This window comes from Rhinichthys klamathensis, unplaced genomic scaffold (assembly GCF_029890125.1).
Source record: "Rhinichthys klamathensis goyatoka isolate OS25496 unplaced genomic scaffold, OSU_Roscu_1.1 h1tg000827l_1, whole genome shotgun sequence".
Classification (NCBI taxonomy): Eukaryota; Metazoa; Chordata; class Actinopteri; order Cypriniformes; family Leuciscidae; genus Rhinichthys; species Rhinichthys klamathensis.
Genome location: NW_026607209.1, coordinates 120,988 through 144,707, shown reverse-complemented (window position 1 = coordinate 144,707; position 23,720 = coordinate 120,988). Strand labels below are relative to the sequence as shown.

Below are 23,720 nucleotides of genomic sequence, written 5' to 3'. Positions count from 1 at the left end.
ACGCAGCTTTCTGTCATGACTTTGTATACCCTGTTAAGGCTGTGGTTCTCGTTCACTCTGTGTGATGCTGAGTTTATGTATGAGTGAACTCTTCCTGTGTTTAATTCTCTGATTGTATGTAACTTGCTCTACAGCAGACCGCTGAAGGTTACTAGTGCGGAGAGAGAGATAGACAGGTAGCATGTCACGTGACATACACTGCAACACGCAGGGGTTTTCGCTTTTGTCTAAACACATTAGGTTAGGGGCGAGTGCCACTCCCTGTATTTCTGTTTTCTGTTAGTTAGTGGAGATTAGGTAGGGTGTCTTGGACGCTGAAGATTTTTGTTTTCTTCTTTATTTTCTAAGTTAGGAGTAGAGGTTATTTAACAGCTAGACTTCGTTTGGTTTTGTTATTTTCTTTTCTTTGGCGCCGTCCACGTCTATCTTTTTCTCTTTTCATTAACTTAATCCATCTTACAGAAATTCTGTATCTCATGTCTATTTATATATATATATTAATCTATATTCGTATAGATTAATTCACTTCACTTTTGCCATTTACCTTGTTTACTGAATAAAGGTTTTGGCTTTTTGCACAGTAAGCTTGATTGTTGGGTCTTTTGTACAAACCATGGCTTATATATGTTCCTCTATAATGGCACATTTAAAATGTTGGACTCCCGAACCCCTAGACTAATTCGGGGGTCGTAACAGTTTATTTTGAATAAACAGATTCAAACAATTGTACTTACGAGTGTATATCTCCAATAAGATCCTAAACAACAGACTAATGACTTATGCTATTTTACACGTCTTGCACAAGAACTCAAAAAAGCAACACCAAGCCAACGGAAAATGTTAGAGAACAGACTAAACCGGAAACAAAGAAGAAACTACATTACCTGAATATTTACTTGAAGCAATGGTAATTAATTGAAAAATTCTTGAAGGCTGTATGCCATTATTTTAATATTTTATTCTTTAAATATTTATATTCTTATTAAGGTTAAATTAATACTAAAATACATTAAGTTACTGTATATAATTTGTAATTTTATAAAAAATATTTCCATTAAGCATACAATAAATGGCTCATTTCATTACGCATTACCTCTTTACTGGCAGACCAAGACAACAGGAACAAAAAGAGTTGTTAAATGCAGAAGGGTCGTTCTTTGAGCTAGTGTTATGAAGCATAGGTCGAGGATGTTATGCTTCAACCTCCCCCAACACATCATCAAATGGAGATGTTCAGCAGTATGGCTTACTTCTGAAAGTTCTGCTAGGAATCTGATGTAACCTACTGCAAAAGCAGTGTTGGGTGTTTCTCATGAGGAACAAAACAAATTGAGAAAGGATATGTTCTCTCCAAGAGCAGCCAACATCTCCCTGATGACACTTTGAAACTCAAGCAAATATTTAATGAGGAAACCTTAGTGTCTATCTAAACCCAGTGCGTAGAAACTAGCTAAAAGTTGCGATGCTACTAACTTACTAACTAGGTTTTTCAGAAGCATAAAAACAGTTCACCAATTTTTATCAAAAATATCTCAAGGATTGGTATCAGGGCCGATTAGGCATCTCCTGTCACGCAAGTGTATTACAGTAGGCGGTGGTATGCACCTTCAAGTGGGTTTGCTAACCGCCATTAAAAGGAAAACAAGCTCAATTGTGTGTGAGTGACGCGTGATAACCAGTGAGGTCTGTTCTAGCAAGTCACATGCATACATTTTATATCAGTAGTCCCATATTCATAATTGTGACGACAGTATATGTATATATATATACAGGGTGCGATTTGCGGGGGGGGGGGATGCATGGGATTTCCCCCTTTCTGGTCAAAGTATCCCTGCCTCTGCTTAATTATTTTTATCCCCAGTGGGGATAAATTTATCCCACCCTCAAAGTGATCAGTGCTACTACACTAGTGGCGAGACGGATCACAAAACTTATCACGGGTCCGTGGTTTGATTAAAGTCAATTTTATTTTAAAATGCGCTCCTTCGGCTGGCTCTGGTATAGCGGCCGCAGCCTCTCTGTAATCACCTCTCTGCAGACTTGCTCAATGTCCCGCCCACGGCGCTATCTGATTGGTTACTTCTCACGAGTAATAGCCAATCAACACTTGCGAGACTGAGGTTTTTAGCGCGGCGCGGTAGACGCGAATTGACACAGATAATGCATCTGTCTTTTCTATCATTTCACTGTAGCTCAGCATCGCGATGTAACGTTAACGTTGTTACTTTAACAGCAGTACAACTGTTTCTACTGTGATGGTTTAACTTTGCAATCAACCCATGGTTCAGCAGACTGATAGAAGTAGGCTAGCCTAAACTAAGTAAAGCGATGTAATAATGTGAACTGTCAGTGCGATAGAACAATAAAATCCGAAATGGACCACCCACTGGAAAGCTGCGGATTTTCCCACAGGAAAGCAGAAAAAGACTGTTTTCCTAGTATGATGCAAAGGCCTACACTATAGCCTATTTATGTTTAAGTTGACACTACGTTGTGCCATTTAATTTTGCAATTCATAAATAAGTGTTTTGACATGTCAAGCCGAGTGGCACTATCCATGGTAGCTACTGGGAGGGGGATTTAATTATTGCGTGTTTTTTCGTTGTGCGTGATCACAGTTCATATAGCCTAAGCTATTAGAGTAAAAATATTGCGTTAGGCTATGAGTTAATAAGAAAAAAGATTTTACAATTCCTGCAAATGCAGTGATGAAGTTCATGTTCTCGTGATTTATTTTTATGAATAAAACTTTTTCAAAACATCCCCCCTCTGTTTTTTTCACAAATCGCACCCTGTATATATATATATATATATATATATATATACACACACACACAGCATATATATACTGTGTGTAAAATACAAGTATCGAATCGGGACTCGGTATCGGCAGTTTCTAAATATTCAATGACTCAAATCAAGGGCACCAAAAGCATGGTTTTGTACCATGTATAAAATTATGACTGGTTAAATTCACAATTATTACTGCCTCTATACATAGCTTCAAAATAGTTAGCTTCTAGTAGGTAGTTTTTCTAACCACTTAAAAAGCAGCTTGACTATAGCTGAACCACTTAAAATTTTGACAGTTTTGCCCAGCCAGCAGGGGCATCTGCGATTTCAGGCATGATGTGAATGACTGAAACAGGTCGTCGGTGTGTGATGGCGAGATGGAGAGAAGGCCCATCTAAATTCCAGTAATTCATCAAACCACAGGAAATTGAAGGCGAGTTGGGGGAAACTGTCCATCTAGTAAATGGTAATACAATTTGACATCGGTGCCATTTTCAATGATTTGGGAGCGTAAATGGGAGCCGGCCGTATGATGTTGTCTTACCGCTGAGGAGGGGGCGGTTGAGGGAGAATTGCTGGGGCAGGTCTTCGATGTCAGCGATCCGCTGGTACATGGCTCTGGACAGATGATCAGCGTGATACAGGCTGCCCAGGATGATGCTGGAGAAGTAGATGGGCTCAGTGAAGTAGCTCATCAGAGAGCCCTGGATGCCCACCACGTTCCACCTACAGGAACAAACAAGACACAGATATAATTATTTTATATGCACTTTTCTCTCTGATGTACGCAACCCCCATCAAAACAAACCTGGGGTCCATTTTTATTATAAATAAATACATTTAATTTTTTTTTATTTAGCATTTTTCATAGTTTCCCCTCCCGCTGTACTCAACACTATCAGAACAGACCTGCAGTTGATTTTTTTATTATAGTCAATTAGAATTATTGTCACATTTAATTAGAATATAATTATTTTACAATATTATAATTGACATTTTTCATTAATCCCCCCCCCCCCCCCCCCGCTGTTCGCAACCCAATCAGAACAGACGTGTGGTGGATTTTTATCATAATTAATTACAATTATTGAATTTATTTATAATTATTTTATTATTAACATTTTGCATTGTTTTCCCCTGCTGCTCGCCATCAGAGCAGACTCGCCGCCCAATTGTAATATATTTAATAATATGATTAATTATAATTATTACATTTAATTATGATGAAATACCTTTATATTTGGTATAGAATACTTTCTATTATTGGCATTTTCAATATTTTTTTTCCTCTGCTGTATGCAACCCCATCAGAACTGTCCACCAGTTGACAACCACTGCATTTTACCGTTACTGCATTGACGCGGCTTTAAAAGTTAAAATACTTTATTTTTTATTTGAAGTTTGTTACTAGCCTGGAGTACTTCCAGCACTTTTACATAATGGATTTCTAATCTCACCATCTAAAACACTACAAATTACCATGTAGATGGAGCATAGACAATCAGGAACTACAAGAATCACAAAACATGAAAACAACAGAGCAAAAAAAGCAATCTGGCCAGCAGCCCAGATGTGAATGATTTTCACCAGCACCAGAAAAAAATATAAAAACAGCACCAGTGGACGAATTGTTCAATTAGAGCTGTTCTTACAAACCACCTCATTTACATCTTTTCTTTACAGGTCCCAGACTCACCCACTGGGTCACCCTCCTCAGCCATTCACAATCAAAAGGCCTAATCAAACCCAGATCTGCTCCCCAAAACACCTGCTGTATGCAGCTGAAAAGATCAAGTGATTAGAGCTTTTCTTTTCAGCCTGACCAATCAATGCCAGAAAGACACAGACAGTTCAACTTTAGCAATTGCTACTATTAACTACTTAAACCAATCACTGAACACACTGCAGCGTATTCAGAGTTCCTGCTGGCGGATATCTAATCTACCTGCTAAACTAGATTTCTTTTTAAAGATTCGATGACACATCCTGGAAAACTTTTGACAAATCCAGACTATAATGTAAAAAGTGAATGTTTCAATTATTTGATGAAATGTGTTAGAAGTCTTTAACTCTAAATTTAAATCAAAGTCAAATGTAAAAAAAGAACAAAAACAATATTTCAGGAGTTGTTTTGCATTTAATTCTGTTCTAAAAAAATAAAACGGGTGATCAGGAAGAGGGTTTATGCACGATAGACTTAAGCTAAAGATATGGCATCAACAAAAAGACATTCTGCTTGTTTTGGAGCTACTGTTATTCTTATTTCAGACATGGCTGGATCAGCACCTTCCATTAAACATTCACAGGAACACCCTTCCCCCGCAGTGTGTCCCGGTTTGAGACTCACACCTGGTCATGTGTCTAGCAGAGCAGGTACAGGCCCTGACGGAGGAGACACAGCGTTCTATCAACACCACACGCTCATTCATCTCAGCAGATGGGCTGCTTTTCCTTGAGTGTGAGCTGTGAACATCAGTTCTGCTGTGTGTGAGTGTGTCAGACCGTCCCTGAGCAACACATAAACTAGCCCAGCCCTCACTAAATACCGCTTTCCTCTAAAAACCAAAGCAATAAACTGAATCAGCAAATACAGTATCAAACAGATACTGAAAACATGAAAGATTTATTGTCTCTCTATTATTCAATACTTCAACTGATGCATTTGTATATAGACATTAATACAAGCATGTGTTAAGGTTAACCCAGGGCCATCAACATTGCAGTTAAATGTTTTTTTTTCATTAAAAAGCTCTATAAACACAATCTTCAGTGAATAACATATTTTGTTATTATCTCCTTTAGTATTACAAATGAAAAAAATATAGGACTATAAAGTGATTACATTTTTTAATCTAATTAATTACATAAGCTGATTAATCAATCGAATTAATCGCAAATCAATCCCCCAAATAGATCATTTAAAGTCATTATTGTGTTAGATGAGAAAAGCATTGATTAGACATTACAAAAGGTAGCTTTAGAAAAGTATTTTGATCCAACATACTGTAGAATTTATTACACAAACATTTAAGGCTTCAATGTGGCCATAACATTTTTTTTCCCAGAAGCTGAACTGGTATTTAAGTATATTTCCACAGAATGTTTAATGCAGCTCAGAGGTGGCATGAATATGAATAACAATAATTAAATGATACTCTAAATATGAAAGTAAAACATCCAGTAGGTGATGGCAAGTTAGGTCGTATTTACACTGCAGGTCTTGATGCCAAATTCCGATTTGTTGACTATTTCTGATTTTTTTTTGACGACCATCTTACATATTTTAAAAGTGACCCATATCTGATATCTGTATTTACACTATACTTTTGGAGTTTCAACCCAAGGTAGACGTACTGACCCGGAAAAGCTTAGGTTGAAAAGGATGTTCCACATATGAATGAGGATATTGGAATCCATGTGAATTTTTCCATTACATTTACATTACTTGAACCATGTAATGTATATGCGTCCTTACTGTCTTAATGACCGAGTCATTCAGTCATACATTCAACCAATTCAATCTAACGGCTGAAAGTGTCATTGAACCAACTGCTCACCCAATTTGAATAATGATAATGAACCCAATTGTGAAACACTGCTGTGTTGCTCAGAGACGCTCAACAGTTCTGCTGTGGCTTTGTCTGGAACTATTTTCATTGACGAAATTGAGCAACAACAGACAATATTGTGTGATATTGCTAAACCATGTGATATAAATAGACAAAAAACACAAAACTTGAAATTTAGTGGCATTTTAAATGCATTCTAATAGGCTTCATCACAGTAAGTTGTTGCCCTGCATCATGTTCATAACTAAAGTGCATGTAATGTAAGATGATGTACAGGTCTGGGCCGGGCGTTGTGCGGTAATAATTTTAACACATTATTTTCCCCCATAATTAATCGTACCAAATTAATATGTTAAATTGACAGCCCTAAAAAAAAAAAAAAAAAAAAAAAAATCATTAAAAAAAAAATTTATATACCAGTATATATTTATTTTGCAAAGCAGCTTTGCTGTTTTTTTAATTTAAGGCGAGACACTACAGGTGAATAGGGTAATTTTTTTTAACTAGCAGATATCACCATGCAACTTTCCCAGTTGATTACCTACATTAAGATGAGAAAAAAAATGTCTTACAAGTTTTCTGTAATTTAATGTTTAAATATGCAAATTAGGCATTATCTAATTAAATATGCGCTAATTTGCATATATAAAAAAAAAAATGAAATCTGAGTATTGGATAAAGCCAGGTTCAAAATTATTTTTTCATTGTGTTCACATATTAGATGGGAAAAAAATTACAGAGGGATTTATGGATATCTACTTTTGTTATCCTATAAATCAGAATATACTGTCAATAGCCTTAAAAAAATGATTTTTGCCATGTTTTTTGGAATAAAATGTTATATAAATCGGGCCAGGAATAATATATTTACAAATCCCTCTGTATATGTCTTCATAATATAACTAGGTACAAGACTGGAAAGTTTGGTGTATATAGGTGCTACCGAAGTGGAGATTTCGGACTTTGAGTTTGAGAGAAAAGTCATTTTGAGAAAACGGGCTTTAAAGATTTAGCATCAGCCAATGAGATTGCGCATTTGCGCCCTTTTACTTTCACGATTGGTTGCTGATAAAAAGGAAATGACCATATTTGGATCCGACAACATTGTACAAGAGAGAGAGAGCTTTCTAACGGTGTGTGTGATGACAGGGTGCAGATCGCGATCGCGGAGCAACGGATGATTTACAACGCCAACTTTTGATGAATTTATGAGAAATCTACAGACACAAACAGACAAAGTGTAGTAAAATAAAGACCTAAATGTGTATTTCGGACTTTTTTTCACCACAAGTCTGAAAGAAGACATGTTTTTGAAGACAAATATCCCGAAATCTCAAAATTGACCAGTGAAAAAAAAAACTGTTTTTGCTTGCCGTGTCTCACCTTAAAGCAAAACAAAAAAACAATAAGTTTTGTAGTTTCAATGGGGGTCTAAAAAAATAAAATAGTTTAAGTACAATTAAAAAAAGTAGACTGTAGACTGCAGGATGAGGTTGATATAAACGTACTGCAGTGTGACAGTTGAAGTGTGTGTGCTGAGGTGGAGATGCACACTGAGTATTCTCTCATTAGCAGAGACAGGACCTGTGCTCTCTGGTCACAGCTGTCTCTGACATGTTCTTATCTCTTCACTCACAGCTGCTGGGCGGCAGGGACAGACACATCGCCACATTGACCCCACAGGGTAAATGAATGCTCCCTCCTACTCTGATAATACTGTCTTCTTTATTTAACTAGGGTTATAGTAATGTTGAACCCATGCACCTCTTTCCCTGTCAATTATGAAGTCCGGTAATAGCCAACGAGCAATTAAATTCACAAAGCCCTTGTTCTCTTCCCAACGGTGACAGGTACAGCGTCTACCCAGTGCAGTGAGATTAACCAGAAGGTTCCAGACTACCGCTTTTGCTGAGCTGTCTATTATTCTAATGAAGAGGGCTGACAATACCATCACTCCAAAACTTAGTGAGCTGCTTAACTAGGCAGCAACTTCTAACAGAGATATAATAGAAGCAAAGGTAGGCAGGAATTTATGCTCATTGTGGCCAAATTTTTATGCAAGACAAGGACACCCCAGAATGCATTGTGATGAGCTCAGTGAAGAGAGTTGGAATATTTTCTTTTGTAAAATAGCAAAAGAAAGAAAAAAAGTATTGTATATGGATTATTACCGTAATCCATGTAACATACCGGGATCTAATTTTATTCTAGGCTCAAAACAAGGCGGAGGTGGTTAAACCGCGATCATTTATGTACTGATCGTATTTTAATAGTAAGATAGTTCGATTTTTAATTTTGGAAGGCTATCATATATTGTCTTTCCCACAAATATTTGTGTTGGTAGACCGTGGTACCTCTAAGGGGGTCCGGGTGCATGTCCCCCTCCCCCCGGGAAGAAAATTTTGTACATTTTAAAGATAAATTCATTAATCTAGAGCACTTTGAGAGTTCAAAATTAAGAACTCCAACCCATGTTCAGTGTGCAAATTGAACAAAGGAAGTCTGTGCATTGACTTGTACCTGAACTTTAATGGGGGCTCTAGGGCTCATGCGCTAGAGATGTGCAGATCAGCTCTAACTTCACCTGAATACACTGTTAAAAATTAATCCACACGCCAACCGCTCAAACATGATATTCTCTGATTTAGATATCTGCACCTGATCATCATATTACAATTATTCAAATTCTCAGTGTTAAGCATGATGATAAGGTAACATATCACACTGAAGTAGGCTGCTTTAAAATTAAAATGCATTTAAAATAAAGGTTATTTTGGCAAAATTACATATCCTTAATAGCCTAAACAGAGGTTTTACTCCATTCAAACTTAAATTGTCACTGTTTCATTACATCACTGTTGGAAAACACTCTCATCAGAATGTGTTTTTTTTTACCTTTATAAAGGGCATTTCCCCCCTAATTTTATTAAATGTATGCTTCATCTTTCATTTCAAATTCTTAAATCTGAAATTTAATTAGAATAATAAGGCACTATATGGCTGTAACCAATCAAATTAAATCATTTACACTGAAAAATTAAACCGTATTAAATGAGATTGTTTGGAAAATAATCATATACAAATATGAAATTTTGAAAAGAATGATACGTCAATTACATATATATATATTTTTTTGACTAATTAGCTATAATGTAAGAACTAACAGCTAAAAACATCATTAATACTCGATGACACTAAGTGCAAAACATTACTAGACATCCTTAAAACTGAGACGCTGGGATTAGTGTTGTTGCTGAGCATCAGTTAGTATGTATATGTAGGCAGCAGACAGCAAGTCAGCTCACTGGGTTTTACAACAGGGCTCATATGCACATGTGTGTTTACATGCTACCAACTACCTTGCGATTTTGTCACTGCATGACATCGTAAGCAGCCGCTCCCCCTGCAGAACTCCGTCCCATGTCTGTATGGTGTTACTCGTGCGCACCGGGATGGTTCCCTCTCCAGACTCGATCTTGGTTCTCAGTTGGCCCCTTGCCTTCCTGTTGGGGTGTCTGTCTCCCTGGTCTGAGGAGAACAGAGTTAAGCAAACATTTTAGAAGAAAGAGGGGCACTTCCATGCAATGTTTCTGAAAATGTTAATCTACTTCAACTAATCAACTAATTTAATCAACCAATAACAATAAGTTAAAGAAGAGTAATTGTTTGTTTTGCTTCAGCTGAATAATTGTATGGTCTATAAAGCAACACTCAAGAGCAGAATTAATCAGTTCACAAGAGTCGTTGACAAAGCCAGCTAATTAAAAACACTGATGAAATTTGTTTTTGAAATGCAGTCAGACAGTCAAGTGAAATTATAATGAAATGCGACATGATCATAAGAGGGCCCATCCTGATCTTAATTGAACACAACTATTCAGTTTTGATCATTTATTTCCGACAAGTGTTTGAGTAAACTAACGTCCTAATCCACCTCCCGCTAGATCACGTATAAAGGACTGAACAGTTTGATTGAATAAAGACTCAGTTTCACCCTCTACGCCCGCCTCGTGAGGAGAGAAGATCCGAGCGTCTCCACAGGGCGATGTGCTGATGTAAAGATGAAACTGGACGTTGTCTTTCAGCCGGAAGCCACGTTTGTCACACTGCATGAATATGGACTTTTGGTGATCCTCTTTATTGTTGCTAAATTCAGAGAGAAACAATAGAAAAATCAAAATTTTCTCCAGAGTTTTTTGTCATGTACAAAGACATACCATGCATACTTGTATGACCATATTGCAATTATTTTGACATATTGTGACTGCAATTTGAACTTCAAGATTCTAAACATTTAAAGGTGTGGTGAGTATATATATATATATATATTAATATACATTATATGTATATCTCACATACACTTTTTGGAACTCAGTCCACTTGAATTACATATAAAAAGTAATATAAAAAAAAATATATATGCATATATATCCATACTAACATTTCATTATTATTAATATATTGTTGTATTTTAAATATATATGTTTACATTATATATTTATATTTAACATTATATGGCATTTGGTGTTTAATAAATTGCAAAAGTCCATGTCATGATGAATCACTATTCATTTTGCATCTCTATCTAAAACTGTATACAATAACAAAATGTTCAATTAAAACCTGTTTATGAGTTTAATTTCCCTTTCTGCTAGACTAAACATCATCCATCATGCTATGATGACAAATGAGACGTACAGAGACACGCAAGAGAGTAAAGGCGGGGTCTCACCTTAAGAAGTGGTCCAGCTGCATGTACAGATACCTGATCAGGGAGCGACGAGCAATGATTTCAGCGTGACAGTCGTTGAGCGCCAGGCCACGGTCGCTCATATACTCGCCATTTATACACTTGGTTCCCGTGGAGACGCAGATGACCTGAGCGTCCTTGACATCAGTGCCTGTGTTCAAAACAGGTGGAAACATGCCAGGACTGACAACTGAACCAACAGAAATCACACAACACTCGCTCACTCACACGTGAAAACTATTTTACTTAAGTCTAGGAATATCTTTAATGATAGTATTAGTAAAAGTGGACCATTTCAAGTACACGGAACACCATTATAGCAGTCAGTAAGAAATTCATTAGGCTAATTCATAAAGATTACTATTGAGTTTGAGTCTTTTTGATGGATTACTTGTAAAGAACTGTCTTAGAGCCATTTGGAGGCAAAATGCAGATTTTTTAATTTATTATTTAAAATGGGACCATTTCTGAATAAGAACTTGTTCTCAGTTCCAATTCCTATGCAGAACTCTACCTGTTGTCATGACAACACCCGCCAGAACTTTCCGCCGTGCGTGTGGAGAGGTGAAGTTGTCAGTGAGCTCGCTGAATTTGTCCACTACCAGACGAGAAACGGCATCTGCAAGAACCTGGTAAAGAGCATACAGGTGTCAGACTTCAATGCTAACATCAGTAATACATGAACACACATCCGCTACAGGCAGACATGCAATACTGAAAACATGGCTGCACTTTATTTTACAGTATGTGCACTTACATGTACTTACCTAAGAAAGTACTGGGTAATATAAGGTGGGTTAAGGTTAAGTTTAGGGGTAGGTTCAGGATTAGTGCCTTGTTATCACCCAGTTACTATAATAAGTACATAGTATGTACATGGGGAACGGGACTGTAAAATAAAGTGCTACCGAAAACAGTACAGACTTCATGACTAAATTTAACATTGTCATAAAAACATTTAAGTCATCCTCCCCCTTTTTATCCTCTCCCCTTCGACATGTAATACACACTTCTCATGATCCAATCAATTCCTGATGGACAAAATCAAGAATTTATTTTCCTTGTTGAATATGATTTTCTACTCAGAAATATTTAAAGGACAACTCCGGCGCAAAATGAACCTTTGGTCTAATAACACATTGGTACCTAGGCGTCCGTTCTCTGGGATTTGTTTTCATGATAATCGAATGTAAAGAGTTTTATCTCTAAAAACTGTTTAGCTTATAAGGCTAGTATATAGGGCATAGAGTAAGTAAAAAGAAATCGCTAGTTAATACCACTAACAAGGCTCAAAATAGCCCCACACTAACACGGTAGCATAATGAGGGTCCCTACGTGCAAACCGAAGCATTGAGAACTTTTTAAGTGAACAGACAGTTTAATAAGAAGATACTTTATAAAGATAATACACTTGCGTATACAGGCAGGAGCCATCTTGGAAAACAGCCTCGACCAGTCGAACCACGAACGCCGTGCTAAGTGAGCTGGTCGATCGGAATTACGTTTGTGAAATCTAATTACATGGAAATGCATGAATTATATCTGTTTATTCAAATATATGGGTGACTAACTACAAGGGAAAAAGGGGTCCCATACTTTCATATGAGATTCCAAGTCACAGTTCAGCTCATTTAGCACGGCGTTCGTGGTTCGACTGGTCGAGGCTGTTTTCCAAGATGGCTCCTGCCTGTATACGCAAGTGTATTATCTTTATAAAGTATCTTCTTATTAAACTGTCTGTTCACTTAAAAAGTTCTCAATGCTTCGGTTTGCATGTAGGGACCCTCATTATGCTACCGTGTTAGTGTGGGGCTATTTTGAGCCTTGTTAGTGGTATTAACTAGCGATTTCTTTTTACTTATTCTATGCCCTATATACTAGCGTTATAAGCTAAACAGTTTTTGAGATATAACCCTTTACATTCGATTATCATGAAAACAAATCCCAGAGAACGGTCGACTCGGTACCATTGTGTTATTAGACCAAAGGTTCATTTTGCGCCGGAGTTGTCCTTTAAGATGAAAAGTACAGTTTCAACACAAAATAGTCTATACAATTATACTGATTTGTAATGGAACGAACCTAAATTAAATCCCATTCAATTGACCCTTCGCTCTATGGATAACTGTAAAGCTGAATTTACCGTAGACCTCAGATTCACCTTCTGCTGCTGCAATATAATATCAATATTTCATCGAAACCCTTCAGGCACCTCGGTGATTCCTTTCCACTAACAGTGCCCTCCACTTCACATTCCTTAATATGCTGGAAAATGATTATGCCAAGGAAAAATCAATGGCCGAATGGGCACGAATTAGAGACATTAGTCTAACACTGCTTCCCAAATACTTGGGAGTCACTCAGTCGGAGACGGCTAATGGGAGTTTTAAAGCGGAGCATCCCAATACATTATCAGGAGACAGAGAAATCTCCCACCGAACAGAAGGCTGCGTTTTATTCTTATGATAAAACACACTAGTTTCCACCATCATCTTTATTTGCTTTCATTTCCCATTAGCGCCTGGGGACAGATGACAGGAAATTCACTGGCCAACTAGACGCTGACAGATTTCACAGGAGAGCAGTCTAGGAAACTAAGAAAGTGGAAAAAAGGAGGCTAACGCAGAGATACAACACATTTTAACAACAAATAACATTCTTGAGAATGTTTTCAATAGAAATGCTAAATTAATAGTGATTAATCATGACGACGTGGCCTTTTGCAATTTATTAAACTACCAAATGCTACATAAATGTAAAATACTTAATATATAAAATAAAAAATAAATCTAAATATATTTAAAATTATATATATATATATATATATATATATATATATATATATATATTAGAGCTGTTTTAGAGATTTAACATGTTAAATTGCTGTGATTAATTATGGAAAAAATAATGCGCTCAAATTATTAACGCACATCGCCTTGGCCCAGACCGGTACGTCATCTTACATTACATGCGCTTTAGTTATGAACATGATGCAGGGCAACGACTGACTGTGTGATGAAGCCTATTAGAATGCATTTAAAATGCAAGATATATGAGGGCAAAAAAGCCTTATAATTTAGCAATATCACGAGCAAAAGTGCTGTTTTTCCAAATATAACAGATTTAAAGTGTGTTACACTTTAGACACAACATTTTAATTTATTAATATAATAAAAGAATAAAAGTATTTTGATGCAAATAACTGTCCAAGTAATTTTATATAATTTTTTATAAAGTCCAATAATTAACCATAATATTATATAATACAATTATTACATAGGAAATTGTATACATAATTTATGATTTTAAGGGCTAATTAGTTAAAGAAATTTTATAAGTAATGGTATCACAAATGATATCACAATATAAATGTCCATTTATGATAGAATATCGACAAAAAAGAGTATTTTTTTTAAGCTAAATCATACAACCCATTCAAATGTGTTAACAGAGCCAATCTTCGTTTCCTAATTAAGACGCCCATAATGGCCTATAGTAATCAACCTTCAATCCTTGATGTAAGGTCGGTACGTATCGCCATACGAGTGAAGGAAAAACTAAAACGATCAGTTGTCCCGTGACGAGAGTCTATTTAACCTCTTGCCATCTGGTTGAAACAAATACACCTATCCGGCCTCTGGTCTCATATTGACAGCATGTTAAATTTGTGGGTATCGGATTAGGAATGGATAATGAGGTCTTGCATTCATGGTGCTGTATGTGTCACAGAGACAGACGGCCCAAGAGCAATCAGCATCAGAGACAAAACATGCGGCTGACAGGACTGCTCTTTAGTGGACAGGTAGTGGGCAGGCTGAAACAAAATGTTCTTGTTTTGACACGGTTCAGAGGAAGATGTTAATTAAGATTGGGTCGCTTCCAGGCCTGGCCTTATCTCAAAAGCAGGATTAACAGAGGATTTTAGAAATGTGTAAATAGACGTCTTCTCACACAAACGCCAATCGTTGGTCATTTCGGCTCACTGTGTTGCTTCACTGGTAGGGGTGAGCAATATATTGAATATGCATGACATATTCACAATACTCTGCTAGAGACACGGCATTAAGAAACATTGCGAATACCATAATGCTTTTTATTTGACCATTAAAATTACCTAAAGGTCCAAAGTTACAATGTCATTAGGAGCTGGAAATTAGATTTTAAATGAATCCGTTCAGTTCAGGCCAATTAAGTACATCATTTTAGATTTTGTTTGTTTGAAAAACTCAAAAATGCTCAGTCTCAACATGGCAATTTAAATATATATTAAAATGTGTGTAGATAAATTACTGTGTTATGTAGGTACATAAAATGACAAAACAAAATTAACTAAATTAATATATAAAAACCCTTTGATGTCATATATATATATATATATATATATATATACATACATATATTTATTTATATAAGGGTTAAAAGAAAAGTTATTTTAGCTACATAATACAATCCATCCCAGTGTTTTAACAGAGCCCATCTTCATTTCCATTAGGCTTTGTTCCTAATGAAGATGGCCATAATGGGCCTGCTTTGTGCATCCCGGCATAAAGGCTTAGACGATGATCTCCGATAAACTTAAATGGATCAGAAACTTAAATGAAACATTTTGAGATGTGAAAGACCAGTGTCTTTTATTTATCAGATTTTTACACATCAGATAAAATCAAGACTTTATCAGACTGATGTGTGTGTTAAAGGAAGCCACAGTACAAGAAAAGGTTTAAATGAGATTCAACATTAAAGTAGTTTCTGCGGAGTGCTTGTGAAAATATTCTATAAGTTTTATTAAACTATAACTAATGCAATTTTCTTGTACGATATTTCTTTACCAGTTTAGGCCTGCCTATCTCTAGGGTATAAACAAACCATGACTATACTGCTGCATAGTGAGCTATATAAATAATTAAAGTATTTTTCAAAAAGATTGTGAATAAACAAAAGGGTTAAAGGCCGTTTATGACACATGGGAATAGATGTGCCTATGTCGTGCTGTCTAGCTGTTTTTAATGTTAGAATCCAACCCTCATGTATGTGCCTGTTGCATTGCGTTTCAATGTCGTTCATAGTTCAACATCTAGCGTGTGAATGACCCCTTAAGATACGTCAATCATTGTGTAGCCTATAGCCTTCAGGGCAAAAAAGAAAGACTACGTTGAGTCTGAGGTGCGGATCTCTCACCTGTGGCAGGTGCAGCTGTAGGCCCTCTCTGGGGATGGGCTGGCGAGATGGGGTCTGGTCCAGTTGCATGTTGAAGAGCGCAGACAGAGCCGCCTGGGCCGCCCGGGCTTTAGCGAGTTTCTTATTTCGGCCCGAGCCCTCAAACGTCTGCGAGTCCACAGTCACGGACATCACAAAGTTCTTAGCATGGCTCTCCCCGCTCTCCGACACAAACTCGTATTTGAGGCCTGGCCGCAGCTCGTTGAGAATCATGACGGGGTTCTTGCCGCTGGCCGAGGAGGCGAAGGAGGAGGGCGGTGGCAGGGGCGCCTGAACTAGGCTGTTCGTACCTGGCGCCTGGGGCACGGGATACTCTCCCAGCGGGTTTAAGGAGCCGTTGCCGTTGGAGCCCAGAAAAAATGATTCCTCGGGCGGTGCCGGCGTCTCAAACCCGTTGAAGAGCATGTCAGGGAAGTCAGCCTGGTCGGAGGTGAAATCCGTGTTGACGGTGAGCGTACGGCCCATGGCCAGGTGCGCTTCAGACGCGTTAGGGAACTGAACAAAGGAACGCAGGGCCTTCTCGGCGGCATTCAGCTTGGCCTTTTTCTTTGTGGGCCCCGAGCCCTCGAACAACTGCCCGTTAACCTCGACGGTCATGACGAAAACCGGCGCATGGACCGGGCCGGTCTGCGAGAGAAGCTTGTACTGCAAGCCTGGTTTGATCTCGTTCAGCTGCATCAGGGCGTTCTTGGGCAGAACCGGCCCTGGCGTTTTCTTACGTTTCTTGGGTCTGAATTTCGAGTGCGCATGGCCATTGTTGCCCTCCTCCAGGGGGCGCTTGCGACCCCCTCCTCCACTACCGTTGGGGAGCTGCTCCACCAGGCCAGCTCCCTCCTTAGAAGAGACGTTGTCCAGGTTGCGGTTTTCCTTTACGTCGGTGCTGCATGAACCTGCGGTGCCCAGAAAGAGTAACTTACAACGCCTTCGTTGCAGGATCTTGTAAATGTAAAATTTATAGATTCCTTTATCTTTCTTTGTAACCGAACAAGTGATGTGTGTTCCTTTTTTGTGTGCCGAGGTATGCTAGCATGATACATTTTTAAACTGATCTTGTGAAACTTTTTTATGAGAGGAATTTCGGAGAAGACACTGAAAAAAGACCTCCCGATTAATTAACATAATTAAGGAAGACCATGAGGTATGAAATCTAAATGATCATAATCATCAGTTTAATTTAAAGTACAGTTTGAGCATTCAGTTTTGCAGGCAATGGCTCGTACCGGGTCAATCAATCATCTCACTGGAGATAAATGATGTGCTAATGCAGAACAGAAACCAAAGCTTTAAAAGCCTAATAACTAATTAAATGAGGCTCTGTTTGAGTGACAAATGCAATTTTTCAGGTCCCTCCATATAAATAGTGGCTATAAAACACCAACAAATATGGGTTCACAATGGGTTCAGTTTTTAGAGTGGTGTTCTGTGAATTTCACAAAACTTTTTGAGAACATAGTCTTATCTAACAAAACTGGTCAAGCATATTTCAACCCAAAATCAAAAGAAAAAACAAATAACTGTCCAAAAATGGTCACAATAAGGATCTCAATCGATTAAAAGATTTAAATCGTGGTCAATCTTTAATGAGTTCCTTTAAAATACAAATAAAATACTGAATATATAACATTTTTAAATATGCATAAGCAATTATTAGGTGTTGTGTGGATGACATACTATTTATGCAATAGTGCTTTTGACTATTTAATTAAATAAATGCTGTAATTAAAAAAGGCAGCATTTTTAATAGCATGAGCAAAGACATTTAAAAATAATAAAATCAAAAATGGCCTTAAAATTACGCTTGATTTCCTGATTGCAAAATTTTATTTTATTCTATTTAGATTTTGGGGTGAAATAGGATCTGGGCATGTTTTCATGAGATATTTACAGGTCACAATTTTTTTTTTCCCTTAATAAAAAGGGTCTTGCAGAGGAAACACACATCATCATGTCCTGTTGACAAAGCTGATGGAACTTTGGCTAAATTTTCATTTATAACATCCTTCAGCAAAAGCTCGCTAGGTTACTGCTTTCAGTGCTCTGGTAGAGAGAATAGCGTCCGTGAACAGTAGGGGAACAGAGTAAGAGCTCTCTGCAAACAGTAGGAGCAACAGGGTGGATAAGGGAGTGGGTGCAAGGCAGATGGACAAATAAAATGAAGATATCTGAGAAGAGAGAAAGTCTCGTCAGGGAAAACGCGAGGGGGGAGGGGGGGGAGCAAGAAAGAGAACGTGGAGGAGAAAGAAAGAAAAGAAAGAAAAAAAGAAGAGAAAGAAAGAAAAGAAAGAAAGAGACAGAGAGAGAAATATACAAAATACTGGAGCAGAATCTGGAAATCAAAACCCTTCTTATGCGTGTCAAATTTTAATACACATATCCACATCACACGCACACACCCACACACACGATTGACTCTGGCTTTAATGATGGAAATCACTCTTGCTAAAACAACGGCCCTGTTCCAAAACCTAGTTAGATGCCTATATAGGTATGCTTTTAAAGGATCTTAGGCAGGACACTCCAAATGTACTTTTATAATCAATTTACTAACAAAAAATATCTGCAAAACATTCAAACTAATGTACTATTTTGCTTCTTTTTTTTTTTAGTAAACATTTTCAGTCGAATCTGTGCTAGCCAAAAACTTGTTTCAAACTTTTGAGGTTAAATTTCCGTTAAGATGTGGCCTTAGAAGACGACACCAAAGCAGGTCGCTAGCTTTCAGAACAGAGTCAATGTTACACTAACAAAGAATGCCCAAAAATGCAATGCAACTTCAACTTAAACAGCTTTAAGCTTAATAGAGATATTAAAGCTGTATCAGTTTATAGACCTGCCCACCTTCAGCTGAAAATTCAATCAGTTGCACAATGAAAAGCATAAAATCCTAAAAACTGTACTTACTGTAACCAGTAAAATGCATTGGCTCACTACAGAGTATTAAAGGAATGTAAAAGCGAACACCTGCAGTGGCACCGACAGCTTAAATAACATAGAAACAGGATCTTTCCTTTAGAGCCATGAACTTCAATCTACACAAAGGCCCATTAACAGCGAAGTGCACCAGCTCCCTTTGTGTGTATTAGCAATGCCAAAAAGGCCACCATGTTGATTCTCGCTTGGTGCACGCCACGGTGATGTAGTCGAATGCCCTTCTTGGTTAAAATCTTTAAAACTTAAAAATTCCTATGGAGAACAAGAATGGGAAAACACTAACCCTAACCCTGCTTAAAAAAAAAAGGGGGCCAAAACTCGTAGTTTCCTGCTCCTAACGTCTAAAGCTGATAGAGAAATATGCTGCACTGTCAGAGGTAGAAAGCTTTTGGATATCAAATATGCTTATCGGCAGAAAATCTAAATAAGAAAGTCCGCTTCGCAACAGATCCATAATAAATGACAGGTCCCTTCATTGTCAGTGGCTCTGAAGACAAGCTACAGAGTGACGGGACAATAGAGGGTTACATTTCCTCTGGGTTAACAACTCTTCCCAGAATCTTCTATTCACAGCACTTCTGAATAAAGAAGAACGGGACTCAGACACCGGAGGAACGCTGTGTATTTCTTCAGCCTCGAGTCCCGATCTTCTTTGATCACATTCAAGTGTAAAGCCCATGAAATAGGGAATGCTAAATTTGGAAAATATTCAATTATTTAGCACATCATCTAGCGATACTGATTTTTTATGCTACCTTATGTTAAACCACTGATCATTTATAAAAAAAAAGAAAAAAAAAAAAGAATTTAAAATGTTATTATCTATAACATGCTTTGCATTTTGCAGTGGCACAAAAATGAGGGCTGAAAAAAAGACACAAGGGAATAGTTCACCCAAAAAAAAAAAAAAAAATTCTGTCATCATTTACTCACTGTCATGACGTTTTATGATGTATTCTTCTGTGGAACACAAAAGAAAAAAAAATTAGGAAAAAAAAAAAAAAAGTCAGTCAGTACAATGAAAGGGTTCCATGTAGTTTGGACCCCAATGTTCTTCATTTGTTCTTTCATAAAATGTGAGTAAATGAAGATTCATGTTTGGGTGAAGCATCCCTTTAAACAAGATTTAGAAGCAACATCAAAAAGCAGCAGAAACTTTAAATCATTTTGTAATAGGACATGCTTGAAAGGTAGAAGGTGTAACACCCAATACACGATGCAAGCAAGCAACAGAACAAAATGAGAATGTTTTCCTGTAATGTGGATAAATCTTATATATGTCTGATATGTTTAAATTCATTTAAATATTTGTTCATCTAACATATTAAAGATCAACCACAATGTTATTTTGTTGACTAAAATTTTACACCATTTGAGTCAGATGAAAATGTACTGCAATAATGAAAAATGACTAAACATAGAAGACCTTTAAAATAAAATAAAAGATTTCATCTGAACGGACTGAAGTTTCAATGTAAAAATTGTGGCCATGTCTAAACACTACTTTAAACATCTCTGCTGGGATCGTTTAGCGAGATGGGCATATAGAGGGAACTGTTCACTAAATGACACATTAGTTAAGGGGAGTGTGTGTAGGGCTCAGTGCTGGGGTTCAGTTATGAGCACTTACTCATGTTCTCCTCCTCATCAACATCCATGGTGGTGAAACGCCTCGACTGGCCCTGCGCTTGCTGAGCCACAGCCACACCTGACAGAAAGACCGAGGAAGAGATCATCATTAGTGCTGTCTGTTAAATACATAATCACAGGTACTTCTGCTCCATCTTGTGACTTGGACAAACCCCCAATAATAGCATTCACCGTGATAAGCAAAGAGCTACAGACATGAATGACACATTGAATTATGCTCAACAAGTGATTGAATTCATAATTTTCATCTGGTGGATGGAAAATAGTCCATAGACGTACATGCATACACACACATTTATACTTTGGGGATGGTACGATTTTGAAATGCTTTTGAAAGTCTCTTATTCTCACAAAGGCTGCAGTTATTTGATACAAAATACAGTACTTTTTTTTTTTTTTGTCCTGTGATGCAAAGCAGAAGTTTCAGCATCATTACTCCAGTCTTCAGTGTCACATGACCCTTCAGAAATCATTCTAATATGCTGATTTGCTGCTCAATTATTAATATTTAATAAAACCATGCATTTTGAATTTATGATGTCTTACTGCTCATCTATATTATTAGAAGTTATTACTATAAAGCTCCCACAAGCACATTCTATGACTTTTCCAGTGATTAAAATTCATATTAAGAGTAAGATTCAGATTCAAAATCAAATTCAGACTGAATCCCAAATGATTCAGAATTAAAGCAGAAGAAACATTCATGCTGATTTGTGAACCAGCTTGACTGATTCAAACTGATTTGAATTAAAAGAATCGACTCAAAAGAACAATTCGCTCGCACACTATGGCCTTGTTAGAAAGCTTGACTCCACACAGGAGCAATAGCTATAGAATTACAGAAAATGTACGAGACACTTTTTCAGGACTAGAAAACACCATTTTAAAATTCCCTGACACTACCAGGTTTTCTATAAGTGTGGAAGTTACAAATAAAAAATAAAACACACTTCTCTCCAATCATTAATCTCACTATAGTGCACTTGAAAATTGCACTTTACCAAAATAACTGGCGTTGCAAGTATCAAAGAGAAAGTATAGGCCGTCAAATAATGTCTCTAAATAATGGCATCATGCATCCCGTGTGGCTTTATTTAGATGACTGGAGTGGAGCAGTAAGAACAAGAGGGGGAAAAAAGAGGAGAAGAGAGGTGAGAAGAGGACAGAAAGAGGAAAGAGGAGAGTAGAGAATAGGATAGAAGAGGAATGAAACACCATTGACTGTGAGGTTAAGCCTACAGTAAGTGTATAAATATTCAGCAGGAGAAACTAATCTTTGAGAGAAAGGGCCGTGCTTGACAGGCCGTAATAGCAGGAGCAGTCTATTGTGACTTTAATATCCATTCGATTAGACCTCATCTTCAGCTGCCTCGGAGGAAAAATACAGTTATTGACATCAACGGGCTTTTAGACACAGATGCCGCCTGAGCTCAGGTGAAAAACACAACACAAACACTCTACATTTCATTAAAACATTCCTCATAATAGAGCCGAGATGCTGGGCTGTGTTGACTTGAGGCTATAGTGAGGAAGCCTTTATACGCCGATGTGACACAGAGACCATACCAAGAGCTTCTAGATTAACTGAAAGAAAAGATGCCGTCAAAGAAATAATGGCAGTATTCCTGCTTTCTCTTTCTTCAAATAGAATATTTTTAAAGGCATAGTTCACAGAAAAAAATTATTTCTGTCATTTACTCGCGTCTTTCCAAATCTGTATCTTGAAACACAAAAGGTAAAAATGCAGCTAAGACGCCTGAACAACAGTACAAAACTGCTGATCAAATTCATCACCCTCTATACGCTTTATGACAAATAAGGATGCCTGAAATAATGAAAAGGTCAGAGCCGATAGCCTTGTTGGCAGTACTCTGACATCTGACATGTAGTCCCGACTCAAGAACCTTCCAGATCCCGTCCCCCTCTCTCTCCCACTTTGCATGCTGTCAGTCCTCTACTATCCTATTATAATAAAGGTAAAAATAAAAAGATAAAAAAAACACAAAAATAAATCTAGTTAAGTTAAACGCACACGCCAAGTCCTTAGAATAGTATTCTTTGTATTCAATTTCATGTGTAAAATATTTTTTTAAAGGTACATTGTCATTTTTTTTCTTCAAAATGAACAATTCAGTCAATACATCATCAATCCTTCTTCCAAAACATGTTTTTGTCTTACCCTGATTCACTATAGTAAGCCTATTATAAGTGTTCATATTATAGACCTGGGGCCTCATGTATCAACACTGCGTACGCACAAAAACACGGCGTACGTCAGCTTTCACGTTCACGGCCAGATGTACTAACAGTGAAATTAACGTAAGAATGTGCGTTCCTCCAAGTAAACTTCATGTCTGGCGTACGTATATTTGTCGTGATTTTTGTCCGTTGGCGACTCAGAGGCAATAAAGTGAAGTGGCAAACATTACACTACGAATTGTTCTATCGCACCACCAGCTGTCAGATATTGCTTATAATTTGTAATTGATCAATTATTTGACATATTATTGTCACACGAGTTTTATTAAAATATTATATTATGCAAGTAAGAACATAGGCTATATAAAGCATGTCCAAATTGATACAACCCGTCTAGCAATGGCAGCGTTGGCTTAACTAGGAATAAATTTCATTAATTCGGTCAGTAAAGATAAAAAAAGAAAGTAATATTTTTATTCAGCAAGGACACATTGAATTTGTTTAAAAGTGAGAGTAAATGCATTTATAATGTTACAAAAGATTATAAGATTTCTATATCTGTTTGATTTAAGTTTTTATTCATTAAAGAATCCTGAAAATACTATATC

At 37.2% G+C, this 23,720-nt stretch overlaps 1 protein-coding gene across 4 annotated transcripts in view; it reads right to left on the bottom strand.

Moving 5' to 3' along the window:
* Positions 1-23,720, bottom strand: part of adarb1b (adenosine deaminase RNA specific B1b) — a 104,224-nt gene that overhangs the window by 2,749 nt on the left and 77,755 nt on the right. For 2 of the 4 annotated variants that reach the window (XM_056243687.1, XM_056243685.1), the window contains 8 exons: positions 20,891-20,968; positions 20,194-20,220; positions 16,291-17,219; positions 11,627-11,741; positions 11,095-11,263; positions 10,357-10,508; positions 9,722-9,890; positions 3,338-3,519 (listed from right to left, as the gene is read on the bottom strand). In XM_056243687.1, the coding sequence (XP_056099662.1) occupies positions 3,338-3,519; positions 9,722-9,890; positions 10,357-10,508; positions 11,095-11,263; positions 11,627-11,741; positions 16,291-17,219; positions 20,194-20,220; positions 20,891-20,918 (1,771 nt within the window). In that variant the 5' untranslated portion in view covers positions 20,919-20,968. The remainder of the gene's footprint in view (positions 1-3,337; positions 3,520-9,721; positions 9,891-10,356; positions 10,509-11,094; positions 11,264-11,626; positions 11,742-16,290; positions 17,220-20,193; positions 20,221-20,890; positions 20,969-23,720) is intronic. The other 2 variants (XM_056243688.1, XM_056243686.1) reach the window with 1 other exon arrangement.